The sequence below is a fragment of the Coenobita brevimanus genome, chromosome 2, assembly GCF_032717465.1.
Source record: "Coenobita brevimanus isolate Jiangsu-jjx chromosome 2, ASM3271746v2, whole genome shotgun sequence".
NCBI classification, from domain to species: domain Eukaryota; kingdom Metazoa; phylum Arthropoda; class Malacostraca; order Decapoda; family Coenobitidae; genus Coenobita; species Coenobita brevimanus.
In genome coordinates, this window is record NC_136955.1 from 8,697,124 (window position 1) to 8,714,282 (window position 17,159).

Below are 17,159 nucleotides of genomic sequence, written 5' to 3' on the forward strand. Positions count from 1 at the left end.
GCACTCAGACGGCGAACTTTGCTTGAATGGTCATATATCCGCAGTGAGTAGTAAGCATAGAGGCCTTGAGCTCGGTGGAATGACTTCTTGTCTTGAGGCACTGGCAGTTCACGTAGAGGTCGAAGTCGTTCAGGGTCTGGACATATTTCTCCTCCTTCCACCACATAACCAAGGATGCTAAGTCTTTTTGTTGAAAAAGTACACTTCTCCTCATTGTAACTTATATTTTTCTTCTTGGCAGCCTCCAGGAACTTATTAAGGTTAGCATCAAGTTCCTCCTGGGTCATGCCACAAATGGTAACGTTATCCAAGTATGCATAAGTTCCAGTGAGTTGCTCTTCTTGAATGAATGAATCCACGATCCGTTGGAAGCAGGCCACCCCATCTGTGACCCCAAAGGGGACTCGAGTAAACTGATACAGGCCGTCACCAGCCTCAAACGCTGTGTAAGGTTCATCTTCATTCCTGATGGGGACTTGATGATAGGCCCTCCATAGATCAGTGATGCTAAAAACATGGTACAGAGCAATTTTGTTCACTGTATCATCAATACGAGGTACAGGGTACCCATCAAGAAGTGTGAATTTGTTGATAGTCTCAGAGTAGTTGATGGCCAGCCGCCGCTTCCTAGGATCAGCCTTGATGACAACAACCTGTGCATGCCAAGGGGAATCACTTGGTTCTATAATGCCCTCCTTCAGCAGCCTCTGAGTTTCCATCTCAATGAACATCCGATCTTCATAAGAATAGCGGTGTGACTTAGCTGATATGGGATAGCAGTCAGCTGTAAGGTTGGCAAACAGCTTCGGTGGGTCCACTGTTAAGGTGCCAAGTCCACAGACAAGAGGAGGCAATTTACCTCCATACGTCAGAGTAACACTACCATGCAGCTTCTGGAAGTCCTGTCCAAGAATCACATCAGAGCACAGTTGTGGCAGAACAGCTAGATGTACACCTTGATAATCCTGGCCATTAACTCTGAGGTCTACCTGGCAAAACCCTGATGTCTGAGCAGAGAGAGATGTTGATGCCATGGAAACAGCACCCGATGAGTGATGTGCAATCAAGGAGTGGCGCTTAACTAAGTCGGGGTGGACGGAACTTTCAGAGCTGCCACTGTCAATAAGACCTTCTACCTCTGCTCCCTTGATGAAGACTTTTACAACTGCCTTCGACAGTGAACTTGGAGTAGCTGCAGAAGTCACTGTCGCTAGTGTTGCATGGTCACTAGGATTTGTAGAAGTACAAGCTGTTGGTGATGATTTAGCACGACACACCTTAGCAAAGTGACCCTTCTTCTGACATTTATTGTGCACTGCTTCACGTGCTGGACACTTTGGACGGGGATGCATTGAAAAGCCACCAAAGAAACACTTGGCATTTACAACAGCTGTCACAGGGGCAGGTTCCACGGTAACTTCTCTGCTAGTATCTTGGTCAGGAGTTGCAGCACTTACCACTAGAGAAGGCTGGGTGATACTGTACACTTCAGAATCCCTTTGGGCCGAATCTAAAGCTCTTGCCTGGTCAAACATGGTGGCTAAATCCAGGATTTTATTCCCCAACAAACGCTGCCTTATCAATGACGATTGCAGGGCACTGATAAATGCATCCCTGATGGACTCTGCACAGTACTGAGCAGCTGTCACAGCCTGGAAATTACAGTCCTTACTCAGAATTTTCAGTGTTTGAAAGTATTCATCTAAGGACTCACCAACTTGCTGTCGGCGAGTTGCAAGGCAGTGGCCTGCAAAAACTTCATTTGTGGGCTTGATATATTGTGACTTTAGGATACTGATAGCATCCTCATAGGTAGCACACTCAGAAATAGCCTCATAGATTTTTGGTGATACAAAGTTGATAAGTAGACCTAGCTTGTCTAGAATTTGTTGAGGAAAAGCTCCCAAAAAGTTTCAAAGGTCTTGAAACAATGCTTCCATTCCTGAGCAGCCATAGATGAGCATGGGTCAGTCTAGTCTCTCTGATATCAGTAGACGTTCCCTGTTGTAGCCTCTGTTTACCGGTAGTGTGGTGGTCAGCTTGGTCCTTGGGTCCACTCCAGTACCACTACAGATAGGATATTTTTTGTTGAATGAATTGTTGTGATAAAACACGAGCCTTATCTCTAGGCTTTATTCAACACAAAATCCATACCATAAGAGTATGAGAGGCATATCAGAAGATTGGGCAGAGCACTGGCAGCAGAATCCCAAAACAACCACTATTTTGAATCTTCTCACGCAGCACTGCCAGATCAGTGATCCAAAATTCACAATGTTGCCAACCCATCACACAATCCAATATCACCACAGAAACACTGTGTAATAAATATCATAAATGCAAGTCCATTATATGTCTGAATCGATATCATTCTACAGTATGTTACTTAACCTCTTCCTCTGACAATGTTTTATTTACTTCTGTGAAATTTTACTGAATTTCAGAAATATTTTGGAATGTTTCGCTAAAAATTTAGAGAACATTTATTTATGTGGCATTTTATTGTTTTCACATAAAAATACAGGGTTTTCAGCATCCTTCAGGATATTTATATTGAATTATTCCTAAGGAGTTGATTTCATTTGTCTATCTATCTATCCATTGCCAGACGCCTCAATCCCGTTTGGGGTGGCCACAAACAAATCGCCTCCAAGTCGCTCTGTCCCCCGCCATTTCACTGCCCTGCTCCCAACTCACACCCCCCTCTCTCCTATATCTCTCCACCCCATCCCTCCATCTCATCATCGGCCTCCCCCTCCCTCTTCCCCCCTCCACCTCACTCACATACACTCTCTTCGTCAGTCTTTCACCCTCCATCCTCTCCACATGGCCAAACCACCTCAGTGTGTTCCTCATAACGCTTCCTATCACATCCACATCCACACCACAACGCTCCTTTATATCCGCATTCGTCAGCCTGTCTCTCCATGTGACTCCACAGGCTCCTCTTAAATAACTCATTTCCACTGCTCTCACTCTTGACTTGTGTCCTTCCAACAACGTCCAAGCTTCACTTCCGTACGTTAGAGTTGGTATCACAATACTGTCATAGTAACTTTTTCACTTCCATGCTCACTTCCCTGTTTCTTATCACTGCTTTCAAAGAACCAGCAACCTTTCTTTCCTGCTGTACCCTTTCAAGCACTTCACCCTCCAAACCTCCATCCTTACTCATCACACTACCCAAGTACTTAAACGTACTCACATTTTCCAATTCCTCACCATCCAACCTCGTTGTACATTCACTGACTTCACCTCTCTCAAAGACCATCACTTTACTCTTCCCTACATTCACCTTTAGATTCCGTTTCTTACACACTCTCCCAAACTCATCCACCAAGCCTTGCAGCTCCCCTTTGTCTTCACTCAACAACACAGTATCATCTGCAAACAACAATACAGGGAGTTTCCAAACACTCTCCTCTCTCACCAGGGCCACTCCAACATCCACTACCCTACCTTGTACCTCTTTTATTACCCCATCCATGTACAGATTGAACAGATTTCATTTGTAAGAGTATTTTTTATACTATTTTATATTCTTGAAATGACGGTTTCGATAAAAGAAAGAAAAGAACATTAAGCCACTTTAAACTCATTTGCTTGGTAACTTAAAAATTCAGACCTTTTAAGGGTGACTTGTAGAACAGTTCATGTCGAACTGCACCACTAGCTGTTTATTATTTTTTTTCTATGTTGCATGAAAAATCTGCTGACTTTAGAATCCAAATTCTAGATGAGTACCAGTTTCATATATACATATTACAATGATTTTATTTTTTCGAATGAATTTTTCTGACTGCAAATTCCTCATATATTTTTTTTTAAATATGAGCTATTATTTTTTGGAGTAGTTGTACTGAAGGAAATATAAATAATGGCTCAATACGATCTTTCATAATGTTCAAATTTTCCTTTTTTCAGCAAATTAAAATTAACCCTTTCACGCACTGTGATGCAATGCGAGTCATAGTCCTTGCAATCTGAAGAGTAACCGATGACGCAGTATGATACAACTTCCCTATTAATGATCCTAGAAACTTTTCCTGTGGATGAAATTGCGTCAGATTTTGGTGAGTCAAAGGTGAGGGTGGCAATGTCTGAGGGAAGTATATGGCAACGCCCACCAGCTTATCGCAGGGACAAGCGGCCTATTTTTAGCTCATTGTCCTCCCAGCAGTCAGTCTAGGAGGGTGTGTGACCGCACGGCCAGCCATCTTATTCCTCGGTTTCTATTACCGCACCTTCCATACCTTATGTGTATTATAGTGATAGTGTGTTATATATAGTGCAGTGTGCTTGTGAAGAAGGTTTATAAGTGTTTTATATATTTTCAGAGAAATCCAAATTTGAAGTTTCATAACTGATTTTGACCGTTCCCCTCCTATACACTGAAACTACAATGGCAGGCAAAGGCTTATCAGAGGAGGAGTATTTGAAATACTTGTTTAGTGGGACTGAAAGTGAAGAATCTAGTGATAGTGAATGTGATAGTGAATTTGGTGAGGAGGAGAGAGTGAGGTAGAGGTAAGAGAGAGCAAAATCCTCCTCAAGGCCGCAGCGATTAGCACTACAGGCAGTAGCACCATCATTACCACCACTCTTTTCACCACTGGTCCTACAGCTGCTATCACCACTGCCACCACTCCTATTCACCACAGGAAGAGGCTGCAGTGTTTGCTGTGCTATTTGCACAAGAGGAGGAGGGACACCAGTTATATATGTCCTGTTTGTGATGTGCCACTCTGCACAGGACTATGTTTTCATCAGTACCATACTGATGATAGCATACAGCAGTAAATCACATCGCAAACACACACACACACACACACATGCAGGCTGTGATCGTACCTTTCCTCCTTTTTGCAACTCCATCTCCTCTCAAGAAACACTACAACACTGCTAGAGGATGTGAGTAACCAGCTTATTTGTATAGTTTTTATACTACTGTATTGTAAGGTATAAAATGCGTGTTTACTATATATTCTCTTAGGGAAAATGTGGTTCATTTCATTGCTGTTCTCTCAGTCATTTAACTTGTAAAGTATAGATCGCATCAAAGATCCGAAGAAAGTATGATCAAGCTGATGATTTCTTATGCACACTTTTGTAAAGCAAAGTAACCTATGTGTGCAAAATAATTATTTTGGGAAAAGTTCCAAAAGACGAACATACTCAGCTTACAGGCCGGAGTGTAGGTGCTGTTACCGCGCGCAATCCATTGTAACTTTTCAAAATTCATTTTCTCAATAACAATAAGGGTTATAACACTGTGAATTATATCATGGGCTTCCTTAACCTTTGGGCTACAAAACTGGAGAGAATTTACATTTATGTTTGTTACAGTGTCACTAATAACATATGAAATAATAAACAAATCAGATGTTTTTAGGCAATTTTCATAGTTTTTTTTCGATTTACTCGAAAACTATTGGACTTATAAACTCGAAACCAAGCTCATTTGAAAGCTCGTGAAATTCTGCATATAGTCGTTCATAATATCCCTGAAGTTGTTTGAGGTGAGGAGAATTTTGTGGAAAATGAGTTGCCACTTGATCACAACCCTCAGACTTCTTATTTGGCCAACAATGCCACCAGCACTTTTTGATGCCCTGTGGATGGATTGTTCTGGCTTCATATTCGGTGCAACAGCATTGATGTAACTTTCAGCTCTATTCTTCACGACAAACTGACCATGCATGAACCGCTGAAAAACATCCGGATGAGATGAGTTGCTTCTAAGGCTTTCGTGGATTCAAGGTAGACCATGCCAATGCGAAAGTAAATGATGCAGTTGATGTCTCAGAAGATTGGCAGAGAAGTTCCCACGAAAGCTATGTGTAGAGGGAAATTTCCTTCTCGATCTGATGCAACCACATGCTTGATAGTAGGAGCCATCTGTTGAAACACTCGCAGGTAGCCTTCTGACACGCCTCAGATTTTGCACAGCATTCTTCCAGAAAACACTCAAATTGCTCATGGAGATCTGATGACAGGTCAAATAGTTCTGCAAACTTCTCGGTGGGTCTTTCCTTTTCACATAGAGCTCTCTGTATTTCCTGTGCACGTTCTATGAATTCGTCATTGATACTACGATCATTCTGCACCAACCACTACCAGAATGCCTCTCATGCCAAGGAGCTGAGAAGATCTGATACCATCATGATTCCATGGAAGGAACGTATATAATGACTTCTTCCAAAACTGAGCTCAAGCAGACATTTACCAAAAAAACTGAAATAGTAATATCCAGAGAGTACTCCTATATTCCAGCTATATCGAAATTTTGACAACTTTCTTGTTAGTTACGGATTTTGGAAGACGGCCATCTTGCATTTTGAGCATCAAATGTTGTGATACCGAATCAGTAAAGGTACTATCATGTCGGCAGTGCCTGAGAACCTCATAATTAGCATAAAAACCATACAGTCACGATGTTTCAAAAGATACGTGACTTTTTTGTTTGGGGAGGGTCCGGATGGCAGCCATCTTGGAATTCGAGTGCTGCGCAAGGTCATATTGATTTCCCATAGGGACCATCGTGTCGGCCGTGCCTGAAAATCCCACAATAGCCTTCCAGATACTACATTTCTGTTTGAAATTGTAAGTGTTTATAGTCCTGAAAGACGCCGGTGGTGGCCATTTTGAAAATCGCCATTTTTTCACTTATGCTATGATTCTAGCAATTCCACCTAATAATCTTTTGAAGCTGGCGGTATCCTTTACTCAAACCACTAGTCAAAGCCTCATCCTAACATTTATACGGGTCTCTTACAACAGGGACTGGACTATATTGGAGAATGCCAAAGAGGCATTTGCTCACCTGCGGTCGACAGGTCTGCGCGAACAGACTGACCCTTCAGCAACAACCGTAACGACAACAACAAAACAACTTGCAATTCGTTATTCAATAATCACACTTTTCCTCTCCCTCTTCTGTCTCTTTGTCTTCCTGTGCATTATTTTTGTTTCCCTTATCTTTTCGTTCCTTTGTCGTTCCTTGATTAAATAAGTTACCTCTTTTATTGTCTCCTTAAGCTTCTTTTTCGCCTTTTCTTTGTTTTACTTTTTTATTTCTCTTTTTTTCTCTATCTCCTTGTCTCGATAATTTTCGCCTTTCATTATCTTTCTCCAAGTGTCGTCTTCTCCACCTATACTCGTATTCCGTGTTTCCCTCACCTAATAAAATTTTCCCACCTGTTAAACTTTGTTATTTTCCACATCTTCTTTGCTTTGTTTTTCCTTTTTTGTCTATATATTTTTTCTAATTCTCTTTCAGTTTTGTCAGTTTGTCTTTTTGTGCTGCAGTTCTCCTTCCCCCTTACCTTTCCTGTTTCTTTTTCTTTCCCTTGCCATTTTTCAATTATCTTCCATCATTCCCATTTTTGGCCTTTTCTGCATTCATATTACTTTTACCCTTGCTTTCCCTGTGTCATTTTCTTTCCTTGTTTCATTTACCCCTTTTTTTTTTTTTTTTCGTGTTTCATCATCTTTCCTTGCTTCATATTTTTCTTCAGTTTTCCTGTCTTTTCGTGATTCACTGTCTAACTTATGCTCGTTTATTCTCCTTGTCTGTTTCTTCGACTTTTTTAACCTAATTCATTTTCAGTTTCACCACATAATTTTTCTTCTGCATTTTCTTTCTTAATTTCTTCAGTATCATTTCCTCTCTCTCTCTCTCTCTCTCTCTCATTTATTTCCTTGCTAATTTTCTTCATCTTTCCTCCCGTTCTCCGTTTCTTTGTCTTCCCGTGCTTCATTTCCGCCTGCTAATTTTCTTCATCTTTCCTCCCGTTCTCCGTTTCTTTGTCTTCCCGTGCTTCATTTCCGCCTGGTCCTGTCTCTGTCACGCGGTGCTACATCCCTCTTTGCACCACCCCTTCTCAGATTAATTAAATGCCTCTGTGTCTGCCTGTCAGTGTGTGTGTGTGTGTGTGTGTGTGTGTGTGTGTGTGTGTGTGTGTGTGTGTGTGTGTGTGTGTGTGTGTGTGTGTGTGTGTGTGTGTGTGTGTGTGTGTGTGTCAGCTTATAATGTCACTTCTTTGTTAATTCGTTACTTTTTCTTATAATAACAGAACAGAGGAAGGAAAAACAAATGAATAAAAAAGAATAATCCATACACCAGATTACTGGTGTCCTCTGTTCATAAAATATCTGTAACAGTTAGACTTGAACAGCTGTAGGTTGAAGTTTGGAGGGAAACAACTCTGGGGAAGCGAGTTCCAGAGAGATGCAGTTCGGGGAATGAAAGAACTCTGATAGGCAGAAGTTCTGTAATATGGCTAAGTGACATTCCAGCCATGAGTGCTACCAGATGACCGTGTGGCACGAGGGAAGGCATGGAGAGGTGGCACCATGGACGCAACTTCGTCTGAGCATTTGCCATAAAAATATCTGTTAAATAATGCAAGGGAGGCAACATTCCTTCTTACTTGTAGGGGAGGTAGTTTATTTGTAATGGCAGGGTTGTTAATAATTCCAACAGCTTTGTTCTGAATTTTGTCTAGTTGTTTTAATGCAACCTCTCCACATCCATTCCACAAGGGTGAGCATTATTCAAGCTGACAGCGCACATGACTCTTATAAATTATAGCTAACTGCTCATCGGCGAAGAAGTTACGGACTCTGTACATTAATCCAAGTTTCTTTGAGGGGGTTTTAGCAAGTGATCTAACATGAGAGATTCAGCTGAGGGCACTGTTAAGTGAGACACCGAGAATTTCAATACTTTTGGAGATGGGAATAGTGGTAGTACTGAAAGTAATATGAGTCTGGCAATATCTGCCTATTAGTAAATTGTATATATTTAGTTTTACTAGCATTAAATGAGACAAGGTTGTTTTGTCCTTATTCACTGATTGTAGATAGGTCTTGATTTATGGAGATTGCTGTACTGAACTGAGAGGTAGAGATATTAGACTTTGTAAATGGGTGTCTGAGTGTGGATGCACTATATAGTGTTGAGTCATCTGCATATGAGTGGATGGGATTGTGGGTGACAGATAAAGAGATCATTAATATGAACCAGGAACAGGGTTGGGGCCAGAACTGATCCCTGCGGCACGCCAGCGTTAATTGAGTGGAAATTGGAATATACATCATCTACTTTTACTCTTATTTTCCTGTCACTGAGATATGAGGAGATCAAAGGAACATTAGACGTTAGTCCATAACAAGGGAGTTTGGACAGCAGGGAACGGTGCCATACTCTGTTGAAAGCTTTAGAAATATCCAGGACTACTGCATGAGTTTCTCTCCATGTAGGTCAATTGATTGATGATGCTATGAATTAGGAGATTGAGTATGTCAATGGTGGATCTTTTGTGGCGAAAACCATATTGTCTATCACTAATTAAGTTGTTGGATTCAAGATGTTTAACAGTGTGCTTATTAATTAAAGTTTCAAATACCTTACCAAGAGAAGATGTGACTGCTATTGGTCTGTAATCAGAGGGGTCAGAGAAACTTCCTTTCTTTGGAATTGCGTGGATATTGGCTTCTTTCCATGAATTTGGGAATGAAGAAGACCGTATGCATAGTCTGAATAATTTAGCTAGAACAGAGGCAGGTTCAGGGGAACACTTTTTCAAAACAATTGGCGGAATTCCATCTGGGCCTGGAGCTTTCATTGTCTAGGATAGATTTGACTTGTCTATATTTTAAGTGCAACAAATTCTGGAGAGTCAAGTTCTAGTACTGGGACGTTCCGGCTGGCATCATCTATGGTAGAATTTCTGGCAAATGTACTGGCAAAAATATCTGCTTTCGCATGTGGGTTATTTATAATGTTGGCATCTGAAGATTTTAGTGGGGGAATGGATGATGATCTGTTAAAGTTATTATTGAAGGAATTAAGAGTTGACCAGAATATTCTGTTGTCATTAGGGTTGTTATGCAGTTTTGATGCTTGCTTTTAAAGAAAGTTTGATTTAGCTAGATTTATTACAGCTTTTGCACGATTTATAGCGATTTTAAATTAAGAAAGTGATTCACATGTTTTTTATTTTAAGTAAGAGTTATATGCTAATGACTTTTGGGCTGTTGCACTGGCACAGTTGCCATCAAACCATTCTGGAGAGTTCGATCTTTTAATGAACTGTTGACTTAGTATGAACAAATCTGTACCAGCTAGTACTAAGTCGCAAATGTGGGACTGGGTAGAATTGGGATCACTAGAGAAGAAAGACTGCCATGGAATATCAGTAAGATAATTTTTAAATCCATCCCAGTTTGCCCTATCAAAGTGCCATCGGGTCACTCTGACAGGTTCAGAACGGGGTGGTGTGGGGGTTAATTGAGACTTTGATGAGATTGTGGTCAAAGGATCCAAATGGTGACAGTACCTCTATCCTATATTGATCTGGATTATTTGTAAAGAACAAATCCAAGAGATGGACATTATGGTCAGGATTATCAGGTATTCTGGTTGGTTACTTTACCAGCTGGGTGAGATTAAACGATTCTGCAAACAGCTCGCACTCTGGACCAGCGTCATCAGTCCTGGCAGAATCCAATAACCATTCAACATTATGTATGTTAAAATCACCCAAAATGGTAATTTCGGTGATAAGGGCAAGGTTAAGGTTACTCAACTGTGTGGATATGGAATCAAATACAGGGTTCTGAAGAAGCACTGGGAGAACGATAGACTGCACAATAATATTTAGTAATATTTTGACAATTTAGTTTATGCAATGAGTAATCAAAACTGGATGAAGTGAAGTTTATAACTGTGTCAACTGCATATTGGGATTTGATATAACAACAGGTGCCGCCCTTGTTACGGAAGTTTGTGAAGAGATGGTAACCGGGAAAACAAAATGAGGATATATCAACAGAGGGTGAGATTTGTGGTTCTGTGAGGAAAAGGCCAGAGGGGATATGGATTGAAGGAAAAAAATAACTGAGTTTAAATTTGTGCTAAGGCCGCGTTTGTTGGTGAAGAATAAGGCCGCACTTTCACTTCTCCGCTGACGAGCATCATTGGAAATTGCAAGAGTCGCTGCCAGCACAATAGCTTGATGGCGACCGGGAGGACCCTGTGCCGCCAGCCTTCCCTGCCGGTGGTGGCAATCCGAGGTACCACCTCATTTGATAGTAACAATGCAGCGGCCATTGCTTAAGAACGCGAATAGAAGGTGTGATATGCTATGCGCGTTTAGTGTGGTGTAGACAGTTGAGAGCATGCTCTCCCTATCACCAGCTTGCCATCCACCTCGGGAGTACTGCCCTTTTCGACTTGTGCTACAGTCTACTCCTCATAAGTTTTGGCAATGTACTGTACACATGCTGATCGACATGTATACCCTTTTCACTGTTGTCAGCATTTTTCCCTCTCTTGTCTCCCAAGTCCACCATCGAAGGCAAACTGCAAAGAACACTGAAGAAGGGAGTCGTCTCAGGCTCCACTTCAGTATATCATATTATACCGTTTCTTGTATATTTTTGAAGTATACAACAGTCCACAAAAGCCGTCAACACTTCACTGATCCATTGAGTGTGCCTGAAATACCTATAGACTACTACTAAGACACAGTTACAACAGCACACCTTCCCCACACCCGCAGCACGATTAGAGCAGGCTCAAACTTGGCTCATTTTGACTGTAGTCCAGAGCTCTCTTAATACACACAAAAACACAGACACATACACAGATACACAAACGTACACACAGACTCTTAAACACAAATACTCACACACACACACACACACACACACACACACACACACACACACACACACACACACACACACACACACACACACACAGACACATACACAGGTACACAAATGTACACACAGACTCTTAAACACAAATACTCACACACACACACACACACACACACACACATACTGACTCAGACATACATACATACATACATACGGACACAGACTGAAGAGACACAGACACACGACTGGTGACATGGTTAATATGTCCTTGAGTCTTTAAGCATGTGCCCTTCTGCCCGAATGTTTTTGTGTCTGCATATATAACATTATCTGTATGCCTTTGTTTACACATCTGTCTGTGACTGTTATGTCAGTGTCTATGCCTCAGTTAATATGTCTGTCTGTCTGTGTGCCTGTGTTTATGTATGTTTTTGTCTGTGTCTCTGTATTTCGAGAATAGGCTGAGGGAACGTCTCGGCGACCTCTCAACCTCTTCATTACGAACACATTCCTTATTTTATTCTTGTGCTTAGAGTACTTTAAACCGCTGAGGAAACACCTCTCGAGACGGAAGGGGTTGTTACAGCCTTTTTAAGCATATGTGCGAAGAGCAGATCAAATGTGCGACAACAAATATCCCCCAAATTGATCTGAGCTTCTCTAAAAGATGCAAAAGAAGAAGAAGAAGCAGAAGAAGAAGACGATGAGGAAGAAGTAGAAGATGATGATGATGAAAAAAAAGGTAGAAGAAATGTTAGGAGTCGTTTCTCGTAAGCTTAATAATATTACTATGCCAGCAAAAATAATATATAATGGGAACTCTCAGCAATCTCGTAGTTCAGTGCAACAGGCTGAGGCATGAATGATGTAAATGTCTGAGGAACTGAGGGACATCTCTGTAAGCCCATTCACTATGAAAGACGTCTCAGATTGAATTGCATCATCGATCAGTGGTGCGAATGAGATGTAAGGCAAACTAGCAACATAAGCCTGTCTCCGGCGATATATTATCTTTGCGTGCACAAATGAATTAAGTTAATGTGCATTTCCTCCAGACACTCACTTATTCACCCACCAATCCCTAAGCTCCGATACCAGGATGGCGCAACGTTTACACACACACACACACACACACACACACACACACACACACACACACACACACACACACACACACACACACACACACACACACACACACACACACACACACACACACACACACACACACACACACACACACACACACACACACACACACACACACACACACACACACACACACACACACACACACACACACACACACACACACACACACACACACACACACACACACACACACACACACACACACACACACACACACACACACACACACACACACACACACACACACACACACACACACACACACACACACACACACACACACACACACACACACACACACACACACACACACACACACACACACACACACACACACACACACACACACACACACACACACACACACACACACACACACACACACACACACACACACACACACACACACACACACACACACACACACACACACACACACACACACACACACACACACAGAAAGAGAGAGAGAGAGAGAGAGAGAGAGAGAGAGAGAGAGAGAGAGAGAGAGAGAGAGAGAGAGAGTTTTTATGCTATTCATTGAAACTCAGAGTCCTTCACTAAGCTGATCACAACAGTCTAACGGCAATAAGAAAAAAAATATATAAAAGAGCGATCTATGGAAATAGTTTTTATTACCTTTAATACAAGGATTCGCCTATAATATCAACAGAATATTTGGACCACGGACTAAAAAAAATACTGCTCTCTGTATACGTATGTGGAACATGGAAGCATCTCTTCAACCCAGTTACTAGGGAACGTCATCCCTCCCCCTGACTGCAATCTGCTGGTGAAAGGATGAACAAAAGTATATGGTTAAAGACTGAAAGCATTCCCAAGGGTATGCAGGAAGGTCTCCATACAGCTGCAGTGCAGTCATACTTTTATGTAAATTGCCATTATGATAAGTACATAAAATTTACAAGAACATAAGATTTCAATATTTTTATGTTTCTGGTTTGACGTTTGGAATCATAAATTAATTTACGGGGGCTTGATTAAATAGTAAGTTTTAAAAGGCTATACGAGGGTATTTGCTCAAAGAACAATGTTACTAAGTTTGAAATTAACAGGTAAACTATATATGAATGACACCAAACTGAAAAATTTTGAAAAAATAAAATGTAGAGGGAAAAAGATATCAAATGAGTGAATTCAGAATGGTTTTCAATACAATGTGATGACCTTATAAACACAAGATGTCTGCAACCGTTAATTAAGAGGGTCTGTTGATGGCTGAATAAAGTCGTCTTTCGACAGAAAGAATAAAAGAGACATAAAGGGAGTTACTAGGAAATATTCAAACCCCTCTCTCTCTCTCTCTCTCTCTCTCTCTCTCTCTCTCTCTCTTGTATAACAGAAAACCAGCACGGGTTTAATAACTGATCATGACTCACAATTTTTTTTTTAATTTTTTACAAACATATACGATAACTGGGACGAAAAAATACCGTCGGATGTTATCCACCAAGATTCCCAGAAAGCGGTTGACAAGGTCTCCCCCATCTAAGACTACCAGAAAAACTAAAAGCCCACGGTCTCACTAACAAATTATGGATTGGTGACTGGTTAATGAATCGCAAGCAGCGTGTAGTGATAAAAACGGAGTGAAAAGACTAGCTAGAAGTGACAAGCGGAGTTCCTCAAGGGTCAGTTCTGGATCCAATTTTTTCACTACTTATATAAATGATCTGCAAAAAAACGGACTCTCTACTAAGGTAGCAATATTTGCTGATGACGCGAAAATTGGAGGCAAAGTAATTAAGAAAGCAGACTATGAATCTATACAAAACGACCTGGATAAGTTAGTAAATTGGCGTGGAGAATGGCAGATGAAAATTAATGTAGATAAGTGTAAGGTAATGTACTTTGGCGATGAAAACATTAAATATGAATATCACATCTTCATTACATCACTGACAGGGGTTAAGGACGAAAAGGATGTAGGAGTTATTATCAGTAACGACCTCAAAAACTCAAAGCAACAAAATGCTCGGCTTCATTGAAAGAAATTTTGATCATAAAACGCCTGATGCAGTTTCTAAGGTTTATACATCGTTAGTTAGACCACACCTAGAATACTGCGTACAGCAGTGGTTCCCGAATCTTACTATGTACGAATATAGGCTCAAGAGAGTGCAATGCAGAGCCACAAAGACGATCCTTTCGCTGCAAAATTAACCCTACGAGGAGCGACTAAAGAAACTAAGGATGTTTCTCTGAAAAAGTGATGACTCAGACGAGATCTAATACAAGTATTTAAAATTCTTAACAAATTTGACGATGTTAGATAATAGTTTCCTCGAAATACAGAATGACTAGAAATAATGTAATAAAACACAAAAGCAAGAGGTGCAGTACTATTACACGGAAAAATTAATTTAATATTCGCGTAATGGAAAACTGGAATAGGCTACCAGCAACAGTAGTTAGTGCAAAAAAATTTCGATATATTTAAAATTTGTCTTGACAAATATTTTGGTCCATGGACTATCACTTAGCATCGTTTATTTCCAGGTTGAAATGACGCTGACGATCTGGAGACGTTTGCTTAATATTGAGACCATTTGGAGATTGTGTATGCTCTTTCTTTTACAGATCTGTAGAACAGATATTACATAGTGCATACTTGTTCTTTCTACCAGGCATGATTTTTTTTTTTTTTTCATATATTGTTCCTGTCGGTTTAATCAGATAGTGTGGTGGGTGTGGGAGAGCTTTCCTCTTTTCTATCCCATTCTATTACACGTTGGTTAGATCTTAGTAAAATTAGCCTTTTTATATTCCAGCGGATAACCTCTTCGTGGGCATACAGGCCTCCCATTATGTTTTTCCTATTTACACCTATGTACTCTCTCTCTCTCTCTCTCTCTCTCTCTCTCTATTTGTCTTTTGTATGTAAGGAAGAAGGAACCAAAGGCAAGATTTTTCCCTCCAAGTAAAAGTATAAACAAGACGAGGGACACTTAGTGAAGTGCATCTCTCCGACAAGGGCAACGTAATTTCCAAACCACTCTTCATGCCGTGTTAAGTTTTCTCATCACTGATTAGGGTTTCGCAGAAAGTGTCCTCCGGATCCAGAATCTGTAATACGGTCCGGATCGGTCCCAAAAGTTAATCGATTGTTCCCTGGGACATGGGCTACCTACCTACCAAACTTGGTCCAAATGTCTCTTTCAGTTTTTTGAGTAATCCTGCTAAAAGACAAACAAACAAACAGGAGTGAAATCATACTCTCCTTTTCGGAGAGAATAATAGAGAGCCAAATTCAAGAACGTTTATTTCGAGATGCTTGGACCACTGCTTTTGAAAGACTGGAGGTCGTAGGCAGTTGGAAATGCAGAGAGAAAAGCACTTCCAGAGCTGTCCTGTTGCATACATGAAGGAGTCGGAGGACCCTTTAACGTTTGCCTTGGAGAGTTGACAGCAAAGGGATGAGACTTTGCTACCTGACGGGTGCTACGCACCTGCTGTAGTGGTGGAGGGTTGGAGGCAGACAGTTCAGAGAAGTGACCACTGAAGTTGCGATAGAAAAAGAGATGAATATGTAACAGTGCGGCGAAGAAACAGAGGACTAAGGGAATCAGGAGGAGGAGAGTTAATGTGATGACAAGCCTTTGACTCCAGTTGGCAGCCTTTCCATACATGAGAAATGAGCTCTACACAGGGGCTAATAGGACCCCTGTTTAAGGTCAACAATTGTGCTGGGGAAAGAAGGCACGGAGTCGTCGGCTTAGCACACCTAATCTCTTGGAAGCAGATTTTACAAGAGAGGTAATATGATCTTTCTAAGATAAATCCCGAGAGAATAAAACCCTTAGTATATTTAAAGATGACACAGGATTGAGTTGGATATTGTTTAGAATTAGAGTATACTCCTGGGGAAGATTTTGTCAGGTTGAAAGACGTAAGAACTGAGTTTTTGATGCATTAAAATCAACAAGATTACATTTACCCCAATCAGAGATATGAACCACGTTAGACATTAGGTGTACCATAGCCTCATCCCTTGTTTATTGAAGTAATTGCTGAGATGGATGCTGTGAGAAACGGATGGAAAGGTAAAGGGTGGGGTCATCAGCGTATGAATGGCTAGTTTTAGATATACAACTTAGGTCATTGATAAATAATATAAGGATGAGGGTTGGTGATAGAGCAGAGTCCTGAGGATCACCAAATTGGTAGCTCGAGGAGAAGAACGTTGGCCGCCTACATCAGCTATAGAACGACTACACTCAGTTTTGTCATTTTTTTATCCAGGCGAAGATGCACCCAACAGGGTGATGATGACTGACTGAATGCAACATGTCCAAATAACATCGTTGTATTTCAGA

At 41.0% G+C, this 17,159-nt stretch overlaps 1 protein-coding gene across 1 annotated transcript in view; it reads right to left on the reverse strand.

The window, feature by feature from the left end:
• Positions 1–780: 780 nt before the first annotated feature.
• Positions 781–17,159, reverse strand: part of LOC145391182 (uncharacterized) — a 194,722-nt gene continuing 178,343 nt past the window's right edge. The window contains exons 2-3 of the mRNA XM_080265865.1: positions 868–1,879; positions 781–784 (exon numbers count right to left, since the gene is read on the reverse strand). Coding sequence (XP_080121991.1) covers positions 781–784; positions 868–1,879 — 1,016 coding nt within the window. The remainder of the gene's footprint in view (positions 785–867; positions 1,880–17,159) is intronic.